Source organism: Oncorhynchus masou, chromosome 23 (assembly GCF_036934945.1).
Source record: "Oncorhynchus masou masou isolate Uvic2021 chromosome 23, UVic_Omas_1.1, whole genome shotgun sequence".
In the NCBI taxonomy this organism is placed as follows: domain Eukaryota; kingdom Metazoa; phylum Chordata; class Actinopteri; order Salmoniformes; family Salmonidae; genus Oncorhynchus; species Oncorhynchus masou.
In genome coordinates this window covers 37,182,152-37,198,365 of record NC_088234.1, presented here as the reverse complement: position 1 = coordinate 37,198,365, position 16,214 = coordinate 37,182,152, and the positions used below count along the sequence as shown (strand labels likewise).

At 42.0% G+C, this 16,214-nt stretch overlaps 1 protein-coding gene across 7 annotated transcripts in view; it reads left to right on the top strand.

Moving 5' to 3' along the window:
* The window catches only part of LOC135510771 (fibroblast growth factor receptor 2-like), a 122,439-nt gene that overhangs the window by 35,712 nt on the left and 70,513 nt on the right, over positions 1–16,214 (top strand). For 5 of the 7 annotated variants that reach the window (XM_064931973.1, XM_064931974.1, XM_064931972.1 and 2 more), the window contains 4 exons: positions 5,297–5,466; positions 9,351–9,474; positions 12,434–12,624; positions 14,094–14,238. In XM_064931973.1, the coding sequence (XP_064788045.1) occupies positions 5,297–5,466; positions 9,351–9,474; positions 12,434–12,624; positions 14,094–14,238 (630 nt within the window). Of the gene's footprint in view, positions 1–5,296; positions 5,467–9,350; positions 9,475–12,433; positions 12,625–13,069; positions 13,209–14,093; positions 14,239–16,214 lie in introns of all 7 variants that reach the window. The other 2 variants (XM_064931976.1, XM_064931975.1) reach the window with 1 other exon arrangement.

Genomic DNA, 16,214 nt, shown 5'->3' with positions numbered 1-16,214 from the left:
TGGAGTGCCAGAGGGTTTTCTGGGCGTTCGAGTGTTGTCAGGTTTTCCGTTCGTAAATTCAGAGTGTTTCGCTCTTGGCGCGTTAGGAGTGCACACTGGACGCTTTGGCCGAGGAGTAGGGTTGACCAACATCAGCAGTCAAGCACCCAGGCTAACTGGCTAACGTTGGCTAGCTTGCTAGCTACTTCCAGACACAATTGAGAGAACATCTCACTCTGACCATTTTACTTGCCCCAGCAGAGGTGGTTAGGCTGTTTTTATGTTATCCAGAGTGTTGGTGACTGCAACTGTGCTGCTGGCAACAATTTAATTAAGCTTTTTTGCCAATGCTTACTGACACCGGCCATATTCAACAGGTGTTGAGTGTTTGTAAATTTGTCAGTTATTCTGCACTCTGGCACACTCAAACGAGAGTGCTCTGAAATCGTAGTAGATAGCCAGGGCGAATTTACCAGCTACGTCTAACGACAGTTTTTGCAGTGACATCATAAACATTCTACTGAAATAGTTACTTGCATAGTGCTGTCTTTTGTTTAGACATGTAGCTAGCTAGCTAAACAATGAACCATAATCCCAACTCATAACTTTACTACTGTGCTTGTTGTATCTGCAGGTAGCCAAGCAACCAAGCAGGTTCAATGTTAGCTAGCTAACATTAGGCAATAACTAGCAATGCAAATGGCTCTGAGATACGAATAATATTACTACACAGATCATACATGTAACGTTAGCTAGCGAGCCAGCCAGATAATGTTAGCTTGCTAGCTAACAGAACACTTGAAATGAAAATGACTTTCTGACAAAATTAGAAACGTGTAATATCTGAAAATGTAGCTAGCTAGACTCTCTTAACTGTATACATGGATGGACGCATCTCTCTCTCTGTCATAGATGCCATGGTTGCCCTTAGTTTGAAGATGTAATCCGGAGACAGGTGTTTTATACAGCAACCTTCTGTGTGTTCTCTTTTCGACTCTGTCTGCATATTTGCAATCAAACGGACGGAATTTTCTTTATCTCCTTAGATATCATAGTCTAACTCCACTGATTTCAAAACTCGGTCCTTCAGAATGTGGAGAGTAACACTTATGCAGTTCTACTACGTGATATATATATATATATATATAAAAAGCTGCATTAGAAAGGATTACCTACATATACTGACCCACTCATGTTATAGACAGAAGTGTGTTACATGGCAGTCCAATCCAAACTTATCTCTTGGCATGTCCGGCCCACTCATTGTCTCAGCCAATCATGGCTCGCGGGAAGGTAGCTGACTTTTTCCATGGCTTAATCAACTAGGGTCATCATTTAGCAATTGTATAAGTTGTATAAGATACAGATGGCTTACAAGTTTGTTATTATTGCACACAAATGTTCACATGTTCCAGGAGGCATTTCTGGCCAAAAACACATTTTATGTTCAAATTGCTCTCCTGTGAAGTTGTGATGCGCGACAAAAGCCTAATTTCCTGAAACGAGTCACATATGTCCCAATGGGGGTGTGTTTGAATGATGGACCGTGATCAGTGTGTGGGTAACTTACCCTCTACGAACCAAACATTGCTCACTCACAACAAACATGGGCATTTTTTTCCCCTTCCTGAACATAATGATTATTTACAGGTGATAAATATTCCTTCTCCCCAACATACATATCTTCTCCGATGATAGGAGGATGCAAATTGTAATTTGAGCAGGGTTGGGCTCATTTCAGAAATGTTGAATTGACTCCCATTCAATTCAAGAGTTAAAATTCAAATTGAATTGGCCAACATGATGTAGAATTTGAGTTTGAGGGACAGGAAGAAAAATGTTATTCAATGCAATTAAAATAAATTCCACTCAGTCTTAGAACATTTTAGTTTTGAGTTTTATTGAATCTGACAGTTCACACTTCCAGATACCAAATAATATATCACTTTTCTCTGGAAACAATGTTCATATACTCTATTAACCTCAGTGCTTAGAATAACCAATTATATTTCTACCAACCATTTTAATTTGTTTTGCTTTTAGTGACGAAAATATTAGTCACACACCTATTTTTCAGTGGCAATTGATGAGACTATAACTGACTAAAAAGACCAGAAAAGAATATAACGAAACAAAAAATATTTTTCATTTCAGTTGACTAAAACGAGACGAGAATGAAAAATGATCTCTGTGACTAAAATATGACTACTAAGTGGACTGGACATGAGTTTTTGGAGAGATGAAGAGCTTTTGGTGATAAGCACAATATTAGCAGCACAGTTCTGTTCAGAAGTGGGAAGGACGCCTCACACCTGGCACAGCCTACATTAAATAGCCATCATTAGCACATTAGAGACTGCTGCCTAAATACATAGACTTGAAATCACTGGCCACTTTAATAAATCGAACACTAGTCACTTTAATAATGTTGACATATTTTTTATTACTCATCTCATATATATATATATATATATATATATATATATATATACTGTATTATATTCTACTGTATATTAGTCTATGCCGCTCTGACATTGCTCGTCCATATATTCATATATTCTTAATTCCATTCCTTTACTTAGATTTGTGTGTATTGGGTATATGTTGGGAAATGGTTAGATATTACTGCACTGTCGGAGCTAGAAACACAAGCATTTCGCTACACCTGCAATAACATCTGCTAAACACATGTATGTGACCAATCAAATTTGATTTGATTTTGTCAGGTGTTGAGCTGCTGGAGACAAGTGATGAGTGTGGGCAGACAAGCTCCGCTCCGGCTCCGCTTCCGATTATACACATTCGCGCAGGCTACTTTCTTGCTTCACCTTAGCTAACCATCAGCTTTCTAGTCAGCTACCCTTTGCCTGGTTAAGAAACACAAGCTGCTTTATGAAATAAAAACAATAGCAGCATTGAGATTAATAGTAAAACAACAGTCAAGCTATTTCTCTCCAATGAGTAGTCTATAGGAACGTATTGTTTTTGAATTTGTAGTCTTGCCCAACCCTCCCACTTTTCCTCCGAGAAAACAGCTTGATTCTAGCCCTTAGGCTACCGTTCAAAAGACATGACTCATAATACTAGCGCTATGTTTTTTTCTGTCTATTGTGCGTTGGCGCGCCGCATTTTACGTTCACAAAGCATATCGCGGGGCCGTTCTAAACTAGGCTACTTTCGGACTGGACCATTAACCATTTGGTTAGGCTACACCTTGTTCAGTCATGCTATCTTATTAACTAGCTATAGCTAACAACCTGGGGTGCATTCAGCAGGTGGCAATGTTTTGGATTGTTCAGATATGCAAATAACTGCCAATCTCACGGTAATTACCCATTAATTAACAAACACATTTAGCTTCTCCTGGCTTCCATGCGTAGCCTACAAGCCACTGATGCAGACCGTTGGAACATCTACATTTTAAAACGTCTAATAAATCCATGTAATACAGCATGTAGTCATTTTCAGAAGAACAGAATAGCATTCTCTGAGTTGGCTGTGCTTTATTGCTGTGGGATACACTAGTTCATTTAGCAGACAAGATTTGATTAGAATTAAATGGCATGATTTTATATTATGAAGAATACAATTGAACATAGCTGAATAAAATAGAAAGGATATTTTCTCCAAACAATTTGGTGGGGGGTTCGCACATACAGTTATTCTGTGTTGAAAGGCTAACAAAGAAACTGGTACTCCTGTATGCTTAATTTAGAGTTATTTATGTAACTTTAGTTGTGATACAAACTCTGGTCTATATGTTTAGATTTAGATTTTAATATCACATTTTTTTTACCCCTTTTTTTTCTCCTCAATTTGTAGTTACAGCCTTTTTCTGTTGTGCCCTAGGGCCGAATATAATAATTATTATTCCCTTCTCCTGGCTGGGCGCTCCAAAGCACCTCTGCTTCTCCCGGCTGGGCGCTCCAAAGCACCTCTGCTTCTCCCGGCTGGGCGCTCCAAAGCACCTCTGCCTCTCAATGACTCTCTGTCACGTGATCGGGTCTTTCTCACAGGCTATAAGTGAACACAGAAAATCGGGAACAACTGTGCAAGTTGTTATCCAATTCTGATATTGAAGATATTGGAAGAACTGTACACATTTACTTTTCATTAGCCAACAAGATGAGTAGACCTAATGAACAGCAAAAGCATTAGCCTATGTCAATCTACTATCTCCCATGGTACAAAAGTTGACTTTTTCTATTCTGTGCAAGAAATAAATATTTCTAACATAGTTTGGGTGTAAAATATAAAACTCAAATATCACATTTACATAAGTATTCAGACCTTTTATGCAATTCTTTGTTGAAGCACCTTTGGCAGCGATTACAGCCTCGAGTCTTCTTGGGTATGAAGCTACAAACTTGGCACACTGGTATTTGGGGAGTTTCTCCCATTCTTCTCTGCAGATCCTCTCAAGCTCTGTCAGGTTGGATGGGGAGTGTCTCTGCACAGCTATTTTCAGGTCTCTCCAGAGATGTTCGATCGGGTTCAAGTCCGGGCTATGGCTGGACCACTCTAGGATATTCAGAGACTTGTCCCGAAGCCGCTGCGTTGTCTTGGCTGTGTGCTTAGGGTCGTTGTTCTTTTGGAAGATGAACCTTCACCCCAGTCTGAGGTCCTGAGCACTCTGGAGCAGGTTTTCATCAAGAATCTCATCATCATCCCCCAAAATATATAGGGGATTGGAAATGATGCAGACAATTACTTTGATGTAGCCACCATCTATCTGCAATTGTTTAAGCTGATCCTGTAACACATGCCATGTCCCAAATGGAACCCTATTCTCTATTTAGTGCAATTTATAGAGAATAGGGTGCCATTAGGGCTGTAGCCTGTGAATTAATGTCTGAGTTGTATTATCCAGACGGCCCTGTGTTGTGAAGGGGGCCAGGTATGTGTGAATAGCACCCCCCACCCCCACTTCCACTGTCTGGGGCCTCACTCTATCTCACTATCTCACTACTAGGCTAATGCTAATGCTAGCTGTAGTAGTGCATTTTGTTCAGGCTTTAGACTGAAAAGGTTACTCAATGGAGCTCTGCTGCTTTGCCATATTTCTCATAGGGTTTTTCTGTTGAGAGTAGAGATAACATGAGCAGAGTAACTCTCACAAATATCAGTAAAGTTTTATTTTACAATCCGGTTTTAAGCTGCGATTTACATGGTAATAACTAATTCACTATGTGGTAACAATGGATACTTTCTGGTACTTACCAAATATAATATATTACATGTTCCTGTTTTGCTATAATTCTGTTATTGGGTTTAGGATGGACAGAATATGATTTGATTGGTCGTGTCTTTTCTTTAGGGGCGCCCTATTGGACGATGTTGGAGAAGATGGAGAAGAGGCTGCACGCGGTGCCTGCTGCCAACACAGTCAAGTTCCGCTGTGCTGCCGGGGGCAACCCACGTCCTAAGATGCGCTGGCTGAAGAACAGCCGGCCATTCCGACAGGAGGACCGCATGGGCGGGTATAAGGTACGCGAGAACCCTGCGCTGCAGCATGCACGGAGTTTCTCACGACTAGTGTCTTGGAATGAGTCTATGTTGTTAAATGTTTCAATTTGAGTTTACATTTCAATCAATCAAATTTTATTTGTCACTTACACGTGTTCAGCAGATGTTATTGTGGGTGTAGCGAAATGCTTGTGAACTGTTGTTTAGAAAGGATTTACTCTTCCAATGCTATTTTCTGCTTCTTGATCTTGATGCAGACTGTTGCCCTCCCCCAATTAGAAAACCCAAACATACAGTAAAACTTTAGGTCACATAGACAGTAAGCAAGTAGAAAGTGACACAAATTAAGAGAACAACAATTGGTACAATCAGGGTTCACGTTAGAGTTCCAAAATGTGCATTTTCAGAATGCAGATCTTCAAGAAATCTCAGTTTTAAACCATTTCCCGTGTTTTGTATAAAGTCAAGTGTTTTCTTCTTCAATAGAGTGAGCAGGGGCATGCAACTATAGTGCAACACATTCGGTAAGAAAATAGCTTCATTTTCATCAGATGACAACAGAAGTGTAACTCACGGCCTTCATATTTATCATAGAAAGAATGTAGAAGAAAGTTCCTAATCTTTTGTTTGAAGTTAATCTAGCATTTTACCGGAGAAAAGTTGGCTACACCGAGAAAAGTACCGGAGAAAAGTAGCTACACATCAGTCAAGAGTGCTGTCTGCTGATAGAATGCCCATTCATGAGTTCTAGTCCAATTGGAGAAATGCAACTGAAGCAAAAAATGTGTCTAATGCCGAACAGAAATTATAATAAGAAGCATTTTAGATCTGCAGAAATAGCCACGGGATGGTTTTTCAATACCGCCAATATTGTTGAAACGGCCCGCCACAAGGAGTTGCTAGAGTGCGATGAGCCAAGTAAAGCCCCCTCGGCCAAACCCTCCCCTAACCCGGACTGGGCCAATTGTGCGCCGCCCTATGGGACTCCCTGTCATGGCCGTTTGTGAGAGCCTGGGATCGAACCTTGATCTGTAGTGACGCCTCAAGCACTGCGATGTATTTATTGCCCTGTATCTACTTTTTAAGTAAATATCTGCACCTGTCACATTATTTTACATTATGAAGCTTACCAGTCGTTCCCAGTCACAGTTTGTTTACAAGCACACAATGACGAGAGACATGAGCCTTACCGAATATCCCAGGATGGCAGAAGGTCGGTATGAAGGCATGACAATCTGAAAACCGCCCAAGCATTAAACACACCCAAGAGGTGACCGAGGATTCAACTGTAAATGCAAATGTAGTCCTGAAGGTTTTTTCTCAAGATTTTTGATTTCAATATTTTTCAATTCTATATCTATATGTATTCTATTTCTATTCAATATTCTAAATATATTTTAGAAATGTCTTTAAAAAAAGGCAAGGAAACTTGATACAATTGCACCTCACGTTTTTAAAAATATATATTCAATTTTTTGTTCCAACAGAGGAAGTCTGGAGAGAAAGTTTCATAATCATTTCACTACAGCCTCTGTGGTACTTATAAGATAACAGTTAGTTAGTTGATTTATTTGTCCTGAAAATACCTGAGGCCACATGTAATGGGAAACAGGGAAAGTCAAACTGGGCCCGGTTTACTGACAGCAATGGAACTTTGGCTTACGAGTGTTTTAACAATGCATCTTTCCTACAACGGCCAAAGATGTAACATGCATTCCCAAAACACCATTCTAATTGCGTTGTTGGAGCTAGCTTGTGGCTACATCAACATTAATCAATTATACAATCAATTTTACTTTGTTTTTATCAGCTACAAAACAACATAATGGTAATCACTTATTTGAATGGTACATCTCTATTGATAACCTGGGTAAAACAAGATGTATCCTATGTCTATTTACAATACAGGTGAATGCGCTCTCTGTAGCCAATAAAGACCTTTAAACAGGTTAACATTCACAAGGCCGCAGGGCTTGATGAATTGCCAGGCCTCGTACTCAGAGCATGCGCTGACCAGCTGCAAGTGTCTTCACTGACATTTTCAACCTCTCCCTGACCCAGTCTGTAATACCTACTGGTTTCAAGCAGACCTCCATAGTCCTTGTGCCCAAGAACACCAAGGTAACCAGTCTAAATGACTATTGCCCCATAGAACTCACATCTGTAGCCATGCTTTGAAAGGCTGGTCATGTCTCACATCAACACCATCATCCCATTCTACAGCTGCACCATTGAGAGAAACTTGACTGGATGCATCACCGCTGGTATGGCAACTGCTTGGCATCCTATCCTGATTGCCTAGTCACTTTTACCCCTACATACATGTACTGTACATATTACCTCAACTACCTTGTGCCCCTGACTCGGTACTGGTACTCCTTGTAATATAGCCTCATTACTGTTATTTTATTGTGTTACTATTTCCTTTTATTTATTTATATTGGCTCTTTTTTTTGGGGGGGGGGTCTGTTAACTTCTACTTCTGTGCAGCATCAGTGGGGAGCTAACAATGCAGTTTAGACAGCTTTAGCAATGAACGAGTAAGTGGAGCAGGCACGTTGCTCTTCACACTATAACGGGGCTGTGCCAATAGACAGACTTGATCCTCTCAATCACGTGAAATACATTTGACAGAAGTACCGAACGTAACAAATATTCTAGTAAATTCTTGATGGGAGGGGGGGGGATTGGTATACCGTGGAACACCACTTGTTAATACAGTATTCAGCAGAACTCCCTGTCCCCACTACATAGTGTCTTCAGTGACACTTCAGTAAACACACATACACATCACACTTGACTGGCCCCTGCTACAATAGAGGACCATGGTCAGTGAACGGGGCTGAGATCCTTGCTTGTCTGTGTGTAGTCACCAGTGCAGGCCACAGCCACAATGACCAAATGACCACATGTGGGCTTATACAGTACCAGTTGATTGTTAACGGAGAAAACAAGTGCCTTAATATACAAAACAGAATGTACAGTGCAGTGTAACGACTGTTTGTTTTACTACTTATAGAAAATCTTCAAAAATTTGAATCTTTGGTGTTTTCTAAGGCAGTGGTTCCCAAACTTATTATAAAACCTTTACCAAGGTTATTATTATTTTTCAATGGGGGGGACTCAGTCGGACCTTCAACTTTCTTTTGAAAATTGTAATAGTAATAGAAATTGGGTAGTGTATCATCAGTTTTCCTCTTGTCAGTCATTGCATACCTTAGAGTGCAATTTATAACGTTTTGGATATGGAATTGTCCATATCAACTAGCCCATGTTAGATAAAGTTTTTTAGCCCATTGATTTTGTTGTATTGTTTGTCACTCAGATATCACATGAACACACATAAGACATGGCAAAATGTATAGAATTGTAGGAAATAAGCTCTCCGCCAACAAGAGGGGTGTGAACAGTTTGTGTCATCGACAGTGCTTGTGCCCATAGAAATAGACGAGGCGGGTACGGGGCCGCGAGTGAAAATGATGGGGGGTGGCTAGAGTAAAACATTTGGGAACCACTGTTCTAAGAAATAGAAGGGTAAGTGGTAGCTTTAGGAGCTTTCCATTCCACAGTCCAAGCAAAACAGTGAACTTCCTTGGTAAGGTGTAGAAGCTCACCTTTGGACCAGTCTGTCACCACCCGTAATAAATAAAAAAATAAAAAATAAAAAAAATAAATAAAAAAAGGTAAAAATTAACTTGTAAGTCGCTCTGGATAAGAGCGTCTGCTAAATGACTTAAATGTAAATGTAATGTAATATTGTTTTTCACCATGATGCACTAGTGAGAACAGACCTGACCGCCCGTCACTCACCGTGCCTCCTCACTCACTCTCAATCTTATATAGTACTCTACAATTGTCTATTTTGGTCTGCATCCTTCCATCCCATGCATTGTTTTCCCTCTCAGGTGCGTCACCAGCACTGGACCCTGATTATGGAGAGTGTGGTGCCGTCAGACAAGGGCAACTACACTTGCCTGGTGGAGAACGCATACGGCGCCATCAATCACACCTACACCCTGGATGTAGTGGGTGAGTACTGTACTGGGCTTGCCCTGGGATGGAGGTAGGGATGAGGGGATGGAGGGATTGGGGGTTAATAATATTATCTGCAAGACACACGTGGGGAGTTGGTGCCAGAGCCAGGGTCAGCTATATCAGAGCCAGGGTCAGCTATATCAGAGCCAGGGTCAGCTATATTTTTCATCCTGTTGGCTCTGGGATTCAAACCTTTTGGTTACTGGCCAAATGAGCTAACTTCAAGACTACCTGCCACCCCTACCTAAACGTTATCTGTTTGGGCCAGCATTAGGGGTTCTGATGGGGAGGGGGGTTAATGCTGGCTGTTTGATCCCCCAGGTGCACGCTACTATACTCTATGCAGGTGCAGAGAAGGAATGCTACCGAGGTGTGCCAGGTCTGTTTCTAAGGGCAGTACTGATGCATGTACTGTATGTAGGCAGGGCCCTGGTCATTGCTCCTTGGTCACAATAGCCTGATTCACACCAAACCAAGTCGAACTAAACTGGGATTTCTTGGTTACGTATCAACCACATTTACTGGAACTTTCTTTTTTACCGGAAAGTAAATATCCAAGCCAAGACAGTACGGTTCGGGGTTGGCCCTACAGTGTGAATCAGGCAACTGTCAAGTGGACATAAGGACCAGGGATGTGACCGTCAGAGGAGCTGGAGAGGGATAGTGGGAGTGGCATGCTGCTGTGCTTCTCTCTGGGGGCAAACAGAACCAATCGGTTATCAGTATTACAAGGGGGCACAGCAAGTTCAAACGCAACTCACTCAACCCCTTTACGCTGACCTTTGGAGCAAGCAAGAGAGTGTGTGTGTGTGTGTGTGTGTGTGTGTGTGTGTGTGTGTGTGTGTGTGTGTGTGTGTGTGTGTGTGTGTGTGTGTGTGTGTGTGTGTGTGTGTGTGTGTGTGTGTGTGCTATCCATGCAGTTATGGAGAGACCTACACCCGACACATACTATACATGCAAACAAGCGTATATTTCACAGAAACACTCACAAACATACTGTACGTTTCACAGAAGCACTAGAGCCACAGTGTGGTCCGAGAGCAGACTGGCTATAATTCAAACGTAGCAGCGCTAAGCAGCCACCACGACTACATGATGAACCCGGTCATGCTCCACAGGACTTGACCAAAGCGAGTCTTCTTTTAAGCCTCTACCCCAACACCTTTCATTTAACAACGCTTTTTTTCTGTAATACACTAAAAGAGGATCTAAGAATTCTCTGAAAAGTTTTGTGAGCATAAGCTGTGGCACAACGAGATGCATTGTAGATTTATGTGTGTTTGTGTATTTGAATGTGTGAAGATTTACTTATTTTAATTAGTAGTCAATATAATTATTATGATTTACTGACTGATGTTTGACAGTTGTTAACCTTTTACTGCAGTGGGCTGAATCAGGTTCACGCAGAGTGTTTCTTGGTAGTCTTAAACAAATCTATTTTGAAACAAAAGTATACACCTCACACATATGGCTATTGTCTTAAGAAAATGACACCTGTTCCATGTCAGATATAGAGTTGAAATGTATTCCATTTTGAGTTTGCATCCCAATATTACACTTTATATACATCACAGAAGACTGAAGTATAACAAAACAGTTTGACATAAAAACACTGGATTTTCGGTGGTTTAAAAATAAGAATGTTTGTGAAATTATGAAAAATGTTAATAATGTTCCACCCATGAGGCCCCTAGAGGGTAATTTGGTCATTTGACTGCAGGAAAATCAAAAAAATATAATTTTGTGTTGTCTTGACTAGCTGTAGAGGAATATATTGTATTGGACAGCTTGCTAGCTATCATGCCCCTGAGTTGTTTGTGTGTAAAGGGAGAAGTGGGCACAGAGATGGAGTAAGGTGTTTGCATCTGTTTGTGGTGTAGGGTACCTCATTCTCTCCATGTTAATATGTGTGTGTGTGTGTTTGTGTGTGTGAGAGACAGAGAGAGAGTGATTGAGAGACTGAGAGAGGTGTGCATGTGTGCGAGAGGGATGGAAGGGGGAGGGGCGGGGACAATAAGCACGCTGAGCCAAAGGAATGCGTAGGGAGGAGGGAAAAAGAGATAGAGACAAGGGAGGGGTGAGAATCATCTGATCTGACAGAGAGAGCAAGAGTAGCACTTTGGCCTACTGACTGACAGACAGAGAGCAGAGGACTATTGGCAAACCCCAGACAGACAGACAGACAGACAGACAGACAGACAGACAGACAGACAGACAGACAGACAGACAGACAGGGAAGTAGCCACTGGGCACAGACGTCAATTCAATATCTATTCCACGTTGGTTCAATTTCATTGAAATGACGTGGAAACAACGTTGATTCAACCAGTGTGTGCCCAGTGGGTATTCTCTCTACCTTCCTTTTCTTATTCATTCTCTTCACCCCTCTCACTTTCTCTTTTCAATCTCCATCTGCTAAGCTCCATTTATTCACTCTTATTATTTTCCCACCCCTTCCCCCTCCTCTCCTTTCTCTGTCACCTCTCCCCACCTAAAAGCCCCTGTTGTGCAGGGTAGTGAAGGGGAGGCAGTGGTAGGGTGTGAACGGGGGAATTGTTTGGCAGGTCGCACATGTCCACTGTTCCCCTTAACATCCAGACCATGCCCCCTTCAAAGCCTCAAAACTTAAAAAACACAAGCATATAGTAAGAACAGTTGTTTTTTACCATACTGTCCCAAGCCTTTGCATCAGGCTTTTGGCTAGTATTCTGTGCTCATTTTCAGTTCCTTACACATAAAGTGTCTGTGTCTTAATGCTTAGTCTCAAGGTACACAGTGGTGATCGAGCTTAGTTGATCAGTTGATTGTCATTTACATTAGTAATACGAACCTGTCTATTCCTTAAGGGTGTACAGAGCAAGGTTGGAGTTTGAAATGGCCATGGAGAAGTCTCAATGCACAAACTAACATAACTCATTATATCAAATCTTCCCCTTTTCTCTGTCCATCTTAGAACGGTCCCCCCATCGGCCCATTCTCCAAGCAGGGCTGCCAGCCAACACCAGTGTGCAAGTGGGGGAAGACGCACGCTTCGTGTGTAAGGTGTACAGCGACGCTCAGCCCCACATTCAGTGGCTGCAGCACATCCAGAAGAATGGTAGTCGCACTGGCCCAGACGGACACTCCTACGTCCGCGTCCTAAAGGTACTTTCCAGCCCTCCATGGCCCCTCATTGGCTGGTCTGACTTGAGCGGTGAAAATTGCTGGCTCCTCCTTCCTGTGACATATTCCTTTAAATATTTTTTTTCTTCAAAGTGTAGGCTCATAATGATTATGTTTTCAGGTTACCTTTTTGCCATTTGTAAAAGCTTTTTGTTAGTGTCCAATTTGTCTTCCTATAAGAGAGTGAAACTGAAAGAAAACTAAATTTTCCCCCTTTACAAAGAGCAATAAATACTAATTTTCCTTCTATACTATACTACTGGAGCACTCTAGCTGTGTTCCTGTCTGGGTGGCGGCTCCTTTACTCTCCTCTCCCTGCACTTAGATTGCAGATGTGACAGTTAACAGGCTTTTCTGTGTTTTATCCCCTTGCTGCCGTGTGTGTGTGTGCACATGCGTGTTTTTGTATGTGTGGCTCACACTCCAGCGCTCGGGCATCAATAGCTCGGACGTGGAGGTGCTCACGCTCACCAACGTGACCGAGGAGGATGCCGGAGAGTATACCTGTAAAGTCTCCAATTATATAGGGGCGGTCAACCAGTCGGGCTGGCTGACCGTCATCCCAGGTAACCACTGACGCCTGACCCTTGACCTCTGTTGACCCCCCCCCTTATGGTCTCTTTGGGCCTGTTACTGACCCGGTTCAGTGTGGTTTGGTGGTGTGCTGGGTTGTGGACTGACCTACTCTCTCCCAGTGTTCTACTGTTTTACTCCCAGCTGCTCTACTGTGCTGTGTCTGACTGTGACTGTACAGCCATGGAAATGCCCACTGGACCTGCACACCCATGCACTAACCTGCCATGTCCATCACGTGCCTCATCTCTCTCTTTCGCTCTCGCTCTCTCAGTTGAAAGGTGTGATGTGTCATTGTACAGGCTAGTGTTGGGTGCTGCAGTGGGGTGATCTCCATATATTCTCCTTCTGTGGTTGTGTGCACTATGCATACACAGGCATGGTGTGGACTTACTATTGGGCTCTGGTGTTGTGGGTGAAGGGATTTTTTTTACAGTGTTTTTGTGTATTGTGTTTCCTATTTTTCCCTGTGGTATGAGGTGCTCTTCTTGTTTGTTTTGAAAGCTCCTCCCATCTACTCTATCTCTATATATGGGTCACCAGTTCTCCTCCCAGTGATGGACGCCATCCAGCTTCTCCTCTCTCCTGGTGTTGTGGATTTAATTGTTACATCTGCTTCCCCCTGCTCTCTTCTTCCCTCCTCTCTATTCTTACTCCGACTCCTTTCCCTTTATCTTACTTACTTCCATTTCAACCTCCTCTATCCTCAAATATCCATCCTCTACTCTAATCCTTAATCTTCCCTTCTTTTCCTGCATCCTCCCTCCCTTTGTCTTCCTCCTTCTTCCACCCCTCCTGTCCCATTCTTCACCCCCCTTCCTTTCTCTTCCTTTCCTCCTTTTCATCGTCCTCCACCCTTCCTCCTCTCCCTCTCCCAGACCGCAGGTGTTAACACCACGGACAAGGAGATTGAAGTCCTCTACCTCCCCAATGTCACTTACGAGGATGCTGGGGAGTATACGTGCTTGGCGGGCAATTCTATTGGGATCTCCTATCACACTGCTTGGTTGACGGTGCTTCCAGGTATATACACTCAACTATACTGCGCTCCCTTTCCCCCCTTTCTCTATCAATGTTGTCCACTAATGGTTCAATGTTTAGTCAATAAAGTTATTTTGATCATTTCTATGGGAAGACGAACAGAGAAGTGAAAAGTCCCTCTGGAGTGAAAACAACCTAACTCAACGAGATAACAAAATATCACAGGGCTCCCGAGGGGCGCAGAAGTCTAAGGAACTGCATCACAGTGCTAGCTGTGCCATTAAAGATCCTGCGCTCTAGTGACTCCTGTGGCGTGCTGTGCACATGCACACTGACACGGTCGCCAGGTGTACGGTGTTTCTTCCAACATATTGTAAGGCTAGCTTCCGGGTTAAGCGGGCATTGTGTCAAGATGCAGTGCGGCTTGGCTGGGTTGTGTTTCAAGGGACGCGCGGCTCTCGACTTTCGTCTCCTGAGTCCGTACGGGAGTTGCGGCGATGGGACTAGACTGTAACTACCAATTGGATACCACGAAATTGGAGAGAAAAACGGGTAAAATAAAAATGTAAATATCAGATTACTATGATGAGCTTACACAGTCAACAACTCAACATCTAACTCCGTGTAATAGACCCCTTTCTTTGTTTAACATTGCTGCACAGAGGGCGATGCGCGCAAGTTGTTGGCAGAACAAGGGGGAGTTCTTATTTACATGTTGCTTATGAGTACATTTCACACTACTTTTTGATTACAATTGGATTTTAAGGCTCGTATGAATGTCCTGCGTAATATAATGTTTATGTCATCATCGCAAGTCGAGGTTATGTTTAATAGGCGCAGATGGTGATGGCTTTCTTACTGCTGCCAAGAGTCGCACACATCAAACGTGACGTCAGTGTGTCGTGTACTGGAAAAGGCTCTATACGAGAGCAGGAATATGTATTCCATATATTCTATTATCTTGATTGGCAACGTTTTGAAAGGTAGGGGCCTAATAGAGGGACATTTGCTCAAGGCTTATTATAACTCCAGAGCGGAAGACGACTTCCCCGAATGGCTCAAGTACAGTGCATTCGAGAAAGTATTCAGACCCCTTGACTTTTTCCAGATACTTTTCTAAACTCACTCACTATATTACGTATTGGATCACAAAAAAACATAACTTTTACATTACTGTGTAGGTTACCAATAAAATGGTCTGACGGTGAAGTGCAATATACTCTGTGTTCACATCCCAAACTAAATAAATGATCTCGCTACAATACATTTTAATAGAAGGTTGTCAAAAATAGATATGATATGTCTATTTGTGGAAAAATCAACCTGATTTAACTCTTTAGTCATATCTCAGTTTACTAATTTGCGTGTGGCATTGCCTACACCTAGCGAATAATTTTTTAAATTATATGAGCAAAAATATTACATTTTATTTGGAACGGAAGCCAAACAAAATTAAACTGGTCTATTTATATGAATATTAATTCGGGGGCAGAACTAATTTAATATAAAATCATTAGACCTCTCACTAAAGGCTTCAGTCATACAAAAGTTATACTTAAATCTGAACTGGTTCTCTCACAGATTAGTAAGAATGTCTCACCCCATGTTCAAGAATGTTATTTTTTCCCTTTATTCAGATTACAAGAGAAAGGCCATAATGTATTAATTCCAGCCCAGGTGCAATTTAGATTTTGCAAAGTTTTACACTGATCGAATGAACCATTGCATTTCTGTTCAAAATTTTGTATGAAGACTGCCCAAATGTGCCTAAAATTGTGCACTCTCCTCAAACAATAGCGTGGTATTATTTCACTGTAATAGCTACTGTAAATTGGACAGTGCAGTTAGATTAACAAGAATTTAAGCTTTCTGCCAATATCAGAAATGTCCTGGGAAATGTTCTTGTTACTTACAACCTCATGCTAATCGCATTAGCCTAAGTTAGCTCAACGTCCCGCAGGGGACCCACCGATCCTGAAGAAGTTTTAACTAATTATGACAAATGTTAAGAAAATGTT